The sequence below is a fragment of the Cupressus sempervirens genome, chromosome 6 (genome assembly GCF_028749045.1).
Source record: "Cupressus sempervirens isolate cs-2001-9-10 chromosome 6, ASM2874904v1, whole genome shotgun sequence".
In the NCBI taxonomy this organism is placed as follows: Eukaryota; Viridiplantae; Streptophyta; class Pinopsida; order Cupressales; family Cupressaceae; genus Cupressus; species Cupressus sempervirens.
Window position 1 is genome coordinate 487,604,180 of NC_143123.1, and position 12,007 is coordinate 487,616,186.

General features: G+C 35.8%; 1 protein-coding gene across 10 annotated transcripts in view; it reads right to left on the minus strand.

The window, feature by feature from the left end:
* The window catches only part of LOC149553159 (uncharacterized), a 230,384-nt gene that overhangs the window by 198,467 nt on the left and 19,910 nt on the right, over positions 1-12,007 (minus strand). For all 10 annotated transcript variants that reach the window (XR_016353043.1, XR_016353041.1, XR_016353042.1 and 7 more), the window contains exon 2: positions 6,480-6,625. Coding sequence is in view for 6 of the 10 variants with exons in the window: in XM_089788659.1 (XP_089644785.1) it covers positions 6,480-6,625 (146 nt within the window). In the remaining 4 variants the exon portion in view is untranslated. The remainder of the gene's footprint in view (positions 1-6,479; positions 6,626-12,007) is intronic.

The window sequence follows — 12,007 nt, forward strand, 5'->3', positions numbered from 1 at the left end:
TCTATCAATCTATCAACAAACTCCTAATATTATAAGATCTAATCATGATGGAGAGATACCAAACCATGATACCACCAATCATGCGCAACTCAATCAAGGTGTAACACAACAAACCTGATGGCATCCTCCTCAGTCATAGGATGCAAAGCAAGGTAGATGTCGAGCTTGTGGACCCAAGCTCTACTAGTCACTCTACCACTCCCAATGTCATCTTACTAGCTACCTGTTGGAGCTCAGTATACTTGGGCCGCTATCTATCAATAGCAGGCCTACCCTTGGAATGCTCATGCTTCTGTGTCAAATACATGTCAAAACTCAAATTATCCTTTAATGCTTGGGGAAGAGCATCCCACTCATGAAAATGAGTCTGAGCATCATCAGCAAATGGGGCAGCGTTAGAAGTAGTGCTAACTGTATCTAATTCAAGTCTTAGAAAAGTAGGTCTTTGTGGCCTATCTTGCGCCCCAATATAACATTTCCTGTCCACCTTGTCATCCATCCTGACATGATCCTCCGTCCTATGCTTGTCGTCAGCCTTGGGCCTCGCATCCACACGTAACCTATAGGAACCAACAGAAACATCCCGCTCTCTCTCTCTTCCCTGATCCCGAGGCAAACCTAACTACTACAAGGTATTGGACAACTGTTGGAGAACACTTGTCATCTGTTGTTGCCCAATTGCAATATATCAAAATGCTTGCAAGGCATCTCTATCAACCTAAGCATCCATAGCACATTCTCTAAAACCACTAGAACCACCCAGACTACCCACTGTGCCAAACTAAATCTCCGACTCTCCCTCTCTAGGAGGTACATTCTGATCCCGTTGGGTGTAATGCATTCCAGGCACAAACCTTCGATCACCATCCATACTTCAGAATGCAAAATAATAGAAATATGCCTCTGATAATTTCTGAGCCCAATTCCTATAGGTTGGCAGGAAACCGCTCTAATACCAATGTAAAGAACTGAACTGGTTCCCAATGATACACAATTTGTTGTTTTGCAATACGTGAATGTTTTCCTAATTTTTATTTCAATTTTTGTGTATTTTTCCTTATGACTGAATATCCACAATTTCAAGATGTTGTTTGAAGTAAAACATAAAATCATATAATAACTAGTTTAAATCCTTGTAATTCTTTATTAATGAAATCAACAGACTGAATTACAAATTGAAGAGGGAGCACCTTACTTGCAGTATAAATAGCTAAGCCGTAACCTGTGAATATCTTCAAAATTCCATATGTTGGTTTCCCCAACGTCAACTTAAACTGTGGAAGGCAAATCTGCTTGGGATTGCAGACGCCCCTTGCTGTGATAATTACCAGCTATGGTGTTTGATGGCTAAGGTGATGGATTGCAAGGATGTGAGCTCCAAAACTTCCAATTTCGGCCACTTCAGTATACACAACCAGCTTTTGTCACACAACACACCAATCTAACCCTTGCGCTGATCAAAAACCTTTCAATTCCCAGCCCAATTTACAACTATGGTAGCCACTTGCATCAACCCCAATCTTCCTATATCCCATGGCTATATAAAATGCTTGAATCGCCGCCACAAGAAATACCTGGGATTTCCAATTAACACAATCGCAGGCCACCAATTAAAGATGTCCAACTCTTAGTAGTGACACCTAGGTCTACAGCTCAAACCCCAATATTGTTTGGATCCACACACTACCTGGGAATGCAAATTTGGCAGTGCTCAATGCTCAATTGAAACCCCAAATTGGAACTATGATTGAATGTAGTAATTGCAAACAATTTCCATTTAGTAATTCAACCTCCTTAGCCACAGTCTTTACAGTAGGACTTAGCAAATTGTATATATCAGCACTACTTGCAATGAAATTCTCAAAACAATCTCCAAAGCTCACAAAAAGCCTCAGCCTAATATCAAAAGCAAATAATATATTCAAGATACTTTTTCTCTCCAAATGAAATCATATTTATAAGGTTTTGTGTAACCTAGCTTCACCTTGACACTTCTCACTTAACATACCTTTATAATATAAAGTCCACTTACTTTATAATATAAAGCTCATTAAATAATCATTAAATCTCACTTTAATCGCAATAACCATGACTTCATCAAATTAATTTGTCCAAAGCCCGAAAGTAGAATGATAAGTACCCAACAATGTCAAAACTGCCTTGACCAAAATAGGCACTGGCCATAGCAAATCCATATCAAAGACCCCCAAAACCAAACGTCAATTCACAAGGATCGCGCTAATGAGCTGACAAATCAAAAATCCAAGAACTTGTTAAATCAGGGACATTACATATTATTTCTCCATGTGACCAAATGTACTTTCCAAAAATAGAAAGGGTCCATCTCAATCAACACCCAACTTACCACAAATAGTACACAAAACTAAGCTCAAACGAAGTCCAATGTGAGCCAAACGAAGACCAACCGATAGCTTACTGAATTATGGAGAAGACAAGACCCTTCCAAACGAAGCCACTGCCACAGAAGACCCTCTATTCACAATAATTAGCCTATGAGGATCTCAATAATAGGCTAATCTCTCAAATTCTGATGCCGACAAAAATGGGAACATTACATTAAAATTCCAAAACACGGTATCATAAAATGCAACAATTGTTCACAAATTCAATTAACCTTAGCCTTATACATCGCTCAAATAAATATCAAGCACTAGTATATAAATCTGCCATGTGAATTTACACATTTAAATCTGAAACAACAAAAGGCTCACAACTGTTAAGTAACATGGATCGTATCTGCAAATGTAATTATATTTGTTATAGATCTGTTCCAAATGCAGATTTGGATCTCACATAAGTATGAGAGAAGGAGACATGTCACTTAACGAGACATGTCTCCAAGGTTTAAACATCATTAGTAAGTATAAAATAATATAACTAACAATATATATGATATAGACATTATTATATATATAATAGAATATAATATATGTAATATATATTATATATATAATATAATATATATAGAGAGGAATATTTATATTATCAGCAATAATGAAACACATGATCATATCAATCTGACTGTAACTACAAACTTAACACTCCCTCTTAGTTAGAAAGGATTAATATAGAACATATTATGTTCTTGAGTATACGAACAGATATCATCTCAGTATGATATTCCTAGAATGGCATATTTAAAGATATCAACATTAATCCATCAACACACACATATTATATATGGAATTTGCTACGATTCATAATGAGACTAAATTTCTCAACATCATTTTCTTTTAGCAAGGAGGGAAATTAAGCAATTACTATAGCTTTAATATAAGTTTAAATACCACCTTAAGTGCGGTCCATAATAGTTTTAAGTTATGGTGTCCGGCATTATCCGGCTCAAAGAAACATAACAACTTTCATGGTGTCTGGCAATATCCGGCCTGAAGAACCATGATAAGTTGGTTATCAAGGTGTCCAGCAAAATCCGGCCTGAAGAACCAAAATAACACTTGCTCTAACACACTTTGGTGTTAAGAGATAGGTCTACTATTGATAAGATCGTCACCTTACAATAGTTACCTTATGTTCATTATCATAACTTCCGGCGCACCGGGACAACAACTTAATGTAGTTTGTTATGATAACAGGTCCAGTTATTGATAAAATCATCACCTTTCAATAACTCCCCTCTAAATATATACATCAATGAAAGGTCGTCATCTTTCATGACATAATTACAACAGCATCATGTAGTAACTCACATGATATCCACCATGAACCAAGTCAGAGGGTGGACCCACCATAGCTGCTACTAGAGGGTGGAATAAAGGGTTTTCACCACATACTTCTCTCTCATAGAGAAGAGCGCATTACAAAGAATTTCTCTTAGAACTTCTCATAGAAAAGATATCATCTACAAAGGATTGCAAAATTTCTCCCTCTGAACATCGATTGCTGAAAGTCAGGTCCTCTAGTTACTTACTCAAAAACTCTTTTCACCCAAAAATGCCTATGGAACTCACTCTAAATCTGATATTGATCTTTAGATTTTCTAGTGATAAGTCAATACTTCCTCATAATATACATAGGAGTAGGCCCATCAAAATCATGCAGTCACACACATGTATTTCTAGACTCCCTCTAAGTATCAATCTTCTAAGCTCCTGTGTTTATTTAAAAAGTGTCATACTCCCTCTTAATATAAAAGAATCTCATAATTCTCAATCATCAAAGATATTTTCTTCAAGAGCCTCATTTTATCCATCTTGATCATCGGGGTCTTTGGAGCTACTGTCATTAGGTTGAATCTGCACAATATCTGGTAGCATGTATAAAGTATCAACTTTCTTTTCTCAGTAAGAACATCCTCAAACATAAAGGAAAGATCAAGATAAATAACCTCTATAGTATGTATAGAAATTACAAATAAGAGAGACTAAAATGAGTAGATAAATATAAAAGATCAAAATACTTATCTACACATGAAGATTCATAAATTATCTTTTGAGAATGGAACATCTCCCCTCTAAAGAATGTTTAAGTGGGAATGGAACTTTGACTATTATTCCCCCCACAATGTAAAATTCTCACTCATTCTTATATTGTTGAGCAATTTTGTATCAACCTTCTTTCTACTTAATGGATCTCAAAATCTTAGTCTATTTGATCAATATCTCATATGATAATCGATATTTTGAAAGATAATCATTATTGCTTGGAAAAATGGTAGATTCAATTTATTATATCACTGGCGCATGTCGTAGCTTTTATGTGCAATAAGACCTTGAGGTACTACCATTACTTTCATTGTGCTTTGGTGATCTACAACTTCTCCAAGTAACACACCTTCAAATTCCTTATATGATTCTCTTACTTCAACATATATCTATGTACCAAACTTTGTTATTTGGTATCTCACATATAACTCCTTAATGTCTTCAAGGATCTTCTATTGTACCATGCAAAATTGTAAATTCTCCCAATATTAGAGTATTGATCTGATTAATATAAGAGCCTCAAATATACTTTGATTGCCAACTCCGTATGGGTAGATCTTTCCATCTCCAATTCTTGAAAACTGTAGACAATCCCATTATACTAATGTTTACATACTCAGCAAAATATCTTCATCCCTAAATCCAACATCTTCAAACTCGCTGCAATATTTTCAATAAAATTAATCCTCATCATTGAATGTAGATTGCCTCTTATTGTTTCTTGAAATTCACATTGAGAGTTAAATGGTTGAAAATGTATAGACGATGTATCAGGCCCGAGACAAATATCTTCTCTGTAACTCATATGCAGAAATCAGTATCTATACGCTTTTAACACAATTTCCACAAAATGAAAAAACTCCCGATGCTCTTATGTGGCAATATGTATTTGTAATCTAGATCAAGCTAAAGACTATTAGGATCAATTGGTATATTTCATAATCTCTTCACACGCTTTGCGTTGTGATTATTGTGATTTCCACATTATTTGGCCAGATTGTCCACTGTTGCATATGTGCTGAGCTAAAGTCTTATCACTTCCTTGAATATAATTGGATGGCTTCAATGACTTCACAGTTCCTTATTTTATTGTCATCTTTTTGAAAAATCTTATATTTTATTTGTGCTATGTCAAATGTATTATTTATCTTTTTGAAAAATCATTTTTAAATTTGAAATGCATTAGTGGGGAAAATGGGTAAAACAATACGAAAAAAAAGGTGCAATGCTCAAATTAGACAACATAAGCATCTGATGCATTTAAGAACCAATAAAATGATGTTATAAAGTGAGGGAAACTTAGAAAGAGTAGAAGAATAGAAGAGCCATCACAAAGTATGTTCAAAGACACCAACCATGGAGAAAATATTGAGTATAAACACTGGCAGCACTAACAACACACAGCCCAAGGAATTTTAAATATAGATTTGATCCTAAGAAAGAAACAGAGGTGAATAAATATAAATACTCAGTAGAATATTGAACTTTCACACTAACACCAAACAGGGGAGTAAATATAAATAGAATAGTGAATTTTGAAGAACTTAATCTAATGAAAACAAGAAATTAATGCAACTCTTTGATGAAGAGGATTGTAATAAAATTTGCAATATCATATATTTGGAAGTGCTGAAAAGAACTTTGCATAAACAGGGATAGCAGAATACATGAGAATGTAGCTCAAAACATGAGCATGGCTCCTCATAAATTTGAATTGTGACAATTGAACTACCATAAATTGTGTTCAAAACATCAAGTTGTTTGGACATAGAAAAATATGTAGGCTCTCAGGTTTAAATAGGATTTGCATTTACAAGCCTATAACAGCGGAAAAATAGGAAGAAAATATAATATAAAGAAAACATATTTCATTGAAGAAAAGAATGTAGAACTATGTAAAGAAAAAAAGGTTTTGAACTTCGTTTTGCAGATTAGCAAGGATGGCATCCTAACCTTAAATTCACAAAAAACTTAAATTTTGGGCACAATCTGAGCACTATGAAAATGTGAACTAACCGCTGCTTCCACCAAGACTCGTTTTCCAAGAACTCGTTGTTTTGGACTTAACGAAATTCCTCTTATGCCAATTCTTTGATGTCTGTAAAAGGAGAAGCAAATTGCTTGTGAAATTGCACCTTTGTTACAGGATTTCTTCCCTGCACCTATACCAGAAAGAAAAATTATTAAATTAATCAAGTAGAGAGTAAAACTATTATTTTCATTTATGGAAGATAACATTTTTAATGACAGGAATACCATGAAGTGTGACTGGTATAAGTTGAGTTTTCGTACAATGAAGACCTAGTTTTAAATTACTGTGGCAACTGCTAGAAAAAAGCACACAGCTGATGTAATGTATGTCTCAAAGCACATGAAAAGACTGGGGACTTCGTCCCTGTTTATGTCTGAATTTTGTCAGATCCATATAAAAATTCTCATTGGTCATACAAAAACAATTCACTGAGAGAAATAATATCTCTACTAAGTTGAATTAAGTACTCAATTAAACAAGAAAAAAAAATCATGAAAATGTACTTCTCTTAACATCAAAATTCTTAATCTTTGTCAGCAGGACCAGTCAGCAAATTGCAAATAGAGTATCAACAGGATAAAAGCAATCATGAGACACATAACAGAAACAACCATGGAGAATTGACCAAATATTGTTTTAAAAAATCATCCATATAAATGCATGACATACAAAGACACAAGGGTATTCCTGAAAAATAATAGTAATTTATACTAGTCCTAGCAAGTATTGGCTGATATAATCAATCTAGCCATAGTTTACATTAAAACTCAATTAATGTTGCATAAAAAATGATTTAAAAACTTAGCCCTTCACAGACTTCTAAGATTGGTATATTTCATGATATAGCTCATAAAATTCTTCCAAGGAAATTAAAACACGTATCAGCTATGTTCCCCAAGAAAAAGTTGCCAGGGAATTTTTCAATGTAATGGTATTTAGGACATTCCAATGCACATTGGAGAAATCCCCAGGCATCCCCTAAATCCATCTGCCGCTGCAAAACAATTCTGAAACACCAGGATGATTTGTCCCAAGGACAGAGTCCTCACCTGGAAAAGTCAAAGAAAATGCCCCGTGCTGGATAAAAAATTAAAAAGAAAAAAGATCTGCATCTATACTTCAACAACACACTCATAACCTTAAACACCTCCAGCCAAATTTTTCATTCACAACCACATTTGCAAACCAAAAACAACCAGAGAGCAGTTGCAGACAGTTAAAGGAGAAACGATATTTTTTCAAATTGATTCTTGAAGGGCAGAAGACTGTAGCAATTACTAAAAACAAGAAGGGCAATAGCATAGGTTTGTGTCTACAGCCTAAGTTTTTTGATCTTCTAATTTAGTCTTTTCCTAATCTAAGTTTCAACTTTCAAGTGTAAACTTTATGAGGTGGTCAAGAAACAATATTAGAATATTGGTACTTGTATTTTCAAGGTTGTCTCATGGCCAGCCGAGGCAAACAAAGATGAGATTTTCGCTCTTTCAAGCCCTAGGTGGGTAACTGTAAGAGATGTTCCCCCGTTCTTTGGAAAATCCTTCCAAAAGCTACAGAATCTATAGGGAAGGTTAATCAGTTGGAGGATTCAAATACCCTCCCCTCCCACACAAAGATGCAAGAATTTTAGTGGCAGTTAAACTCATCCCCAAAGATGGAGATAGGTCCCTTATCTAAAACCAGAGGCCAGTAACCCTCCTCAATGTTCCCTATAAAATTTTGGTGAAGATTCTAGCCAAAAGGCTTGAGGACCTGCTCCCTAGAATCATCACATTCACTCAAACAGGCTTGGATAAAGGAAGACATATTATTGAAAATTTGCTTACTTATTGGAAGGCTTTAGATTGGGCTAATGTATCAGGACAAGAGGCAACTATGTTGTTAATCAACTACAAGAAAGTTACAATTAAACTGAATGGGGATTTATATGGTTAATGATGGATTGCCTAGGATTCCTGGAGCAATTCCAGAATATGGTCAAAGTATTAACGGCAAATGCAAATGCTAGAGTTGAAGTTAATGGGTGTAGATTAAAAGGCATAATCCTATCAAGATCCAAAAGGCACGGCTTCCCTTTAGCACCTACACTGCTTGTGATTGATGAAGATGCCTATTTTATTTACCAAGGGATAACTTTATTTCCCCATGTGTTAAAACTTAATAGGCATCTGTTAATGAAACTAATCTTATGGTAGAATGACTGAAATTGAATTTTATCTCTATAATATATTTGCAGGCTGTTATTGCTCTTCACAATGCTTATGTTGTGATCAGAGTATAGAGATGATCACAATTTTCAATATATATAATATTGCTTGAAGAGATCTGCTATAAATCACAGATAGCAACAAACTTGAATATGAGTAATCTGACCGTAGATGCAGGAGATAGTAATATGTATTGATTTGATATGTTCTCTTTGAGCACCTGATCCATAAATATAATGAAGTCAAGAGACGCGTCTCATAGAGATATGACTCTACATGGCATGTACCACATAGGGTCATGTCCCTATGTGGATGTGTCCAATCAAAACAAACTTGACTAATACTCATGCCCGATAACTCAGGGCAATAGTCAATGATTTAAACATGTTGTGAAATGCCCAATCTCAATCTGGAACATTTCTTGTTACACGAAGGAAGTTGATCCAACCAGTAATGAATATCAATGATAATATCACCATGATATCGGGCGGTCTGATAATGAGATTTCGATGCAGTAAGCATGGTACCTAATTCGGTATTGCTCCAGATTACTATGGAGATCTGTATACACATCAGATCAAATGCATGTTTATATCACATGAATATATGTACATATGTACACACACACACACACACACACGTGTGTGTGTGTGTGTATTTATCATTATGTGATTTATATATACTGACATTACTCAATCAGATCCGACTGAAACTATTCTTCAACACTCCCTCTTAGTGAGGGAGGAACTGATCAATCCTATAATAATGTTAGCATCAACAATATGCTCATCAACAAGATATGGATTATATGATTGCTGGCTCATGCCAGGACAATAATGTAGTCTGTCAGATGATTATACCTGATCACATATTAAGCATCATGAATTCCAGACATTCCGGGACAGATGTAGTCTATCATTATTCTCTTACTGTCATGATTTCAGTAATAAAACAAGACAACAAGTTAATGTAGTCTAGCATGACAATGGATCAAGATCTCAAAACAGTACAGTTAGTGTCATGATTTCCGGCTCAATTCGGGACAACTTAATGAAGTCAATCATGTTACTTTTGTTATCATGTTTTTCTGGCACTTCCTGGGACAAGTCAATGAAGTCTATGATAACAGGTCAACCTATTGTTAAGGTCGCCACCTCACAATAGAGACCTAATATTTCACAAAATTGAAAGATTGTCATCTTTCAACAAATAAATACATGTGCACAATAGAACTCTTGAACTTAAGAGTATATATATATATATATATATATATATATATTACACAAAATTGAGATTGTCAATCTCAAGAGTTAGAATAACAATTACAATTTTACCATACCAAGTTTTCCTCTAAAGTAATCCACTTTTAGCTTTGCAAGAGGTTCGGTAAATATGTTAGCGGACTGCCCTTCAGTGCTGATATATTCCAACTTGATGACATCACTATCTACTATATCTCTGATGTAGTGGAAGGGTATCTCTATATGCTTTGATCGATTATGGAAGACAAGATTCATCGAGAGTTTGATGCAACTTTGATTATCACAATGTATAACTATAGGTTTTAGAGGCTTCCCAAATAGCCCAACCAGTAACTTCCTTAACCATACAGCTTCTTGAGCTCCCATAGATGCGGCTATGTGTTGATGCGAGTTTTGTATCACTTACATAACATATTAGCAATTGAACATTTAATACGGTGTATCAAACATACAATTCCTCTCTTGAAAGGTTATTGCTCATGGGATATGAGAATAACTCCAATGTTCCTTACACCGTTGGATACTCGCTCAGTTTATCGATGTGATTTGTTGGTAATCATGTAGGCGGCCTTACGCAAATTATTGAGGATGACTTGGACTTTGGTGGGATGAAGGTGATGGTGGCTCGGTTTGTGAAATGTGCGGGTGGCAAATAATGTTGATGGTGGTGGTGATGGAGAATGTGTCTGCCAGTGATGATGTTGATGGGAACGGTGGTGGAAGGTGAATGGATGTGTTCTGTTATTTGACTTACTTCTCTAACTTCCCTCTCTCTAAACTTCGACTACCCAGCTACTCACTATTCTACTCCTACTCCTGTGAATGGAAGGTTAGCAAATGGACGGGGATCGAACCTAATGAGAGCTGACCAGTGGCCTCACTTCCACAGGTGCAATGATTCAAAGGAATAATAAACTAGTTTACCATACAAAGCTTCCCAACCAACCACTAGGATGCTAGTGCTCTAGTATTGATCCCTATCAAACATTTACCAATGCTACCATACAACTATCCATCTACTTTAACCTCACTTAAACAACTTGAAATGAAATTTACTTCAACAACTTGAAAAGAAATCTAACTATGTGGAAGTAGAAAATATGCAATAATACCCAATGTTCTTAATCACCATGCAAATCTCAACAATGAAAAATAGAGCAATTTTGGTATTATCTTCGCAACAATTTCTCCAACACTTTACAAATGAGAGCAAATGGCCTTATATAGGGGCCAAAAATACAACGGACGGTGGAGATCAAAACAAGATCAACGATACAGATTGGATCCTCAAAACCCTAATTAGGGTTGCCACCCCATTGGCCAATGAGAAGCAGCCACCTCATCAATGGACCAATGAAAAAAGTGCAAAAAGTGGCAACCAATGAGAAGGCACCAAAATGGTGGCCAATCAGAAATAGACACTTGTCCTATTCTAGAAGAAAGGGATATTGCCACTTGTGCTTACATCAAATGATCTTCTAATATAAATCTTCCCTTTTCTTTCATTTTCTTAGCTAAAGCAATGAACTTAGCTAGCCTTTTGTTAACTTCTTCCATAGGAGGACAAGGTGTGTGCTTCGCCCTATGTTCCACTGACTTCACCACGCTACTTGCTACTTGTAGCATCTTTTCATGATCCTTCTCATATTCTTTTGCAAATCCAATAAGAACATTGAGAGAGGAAAGGGTGCTCAAATGCTTTTTCTTGATAGCAACCTTTCCCAACTCATCCAACCTTGATCCAAAATATGTCTCATTGATATCCTCTTCTCTGATATCCTCAAAATCAAGTGCCACCCCGACATCGCTCATTGTGGTCGTAATGGAAGTGTCGATGCCTAGGTTGTGAAGTGCAACTGCCTTTTGTATATCCTTTTATTGTACCGCCATTGGTATCGGTTATTCGCCTCATTTTCAAGAAGAAGGGTGTTTTGGGCATTCATATCCTCTTTGTCTTTCTTAGTGTTTGTCCCCTTAGGATTCTTGCTTGTACTAACATCCTCCATCTCGTCGCCCTATCACGGGATGGTAAAGTGGTGGACAATT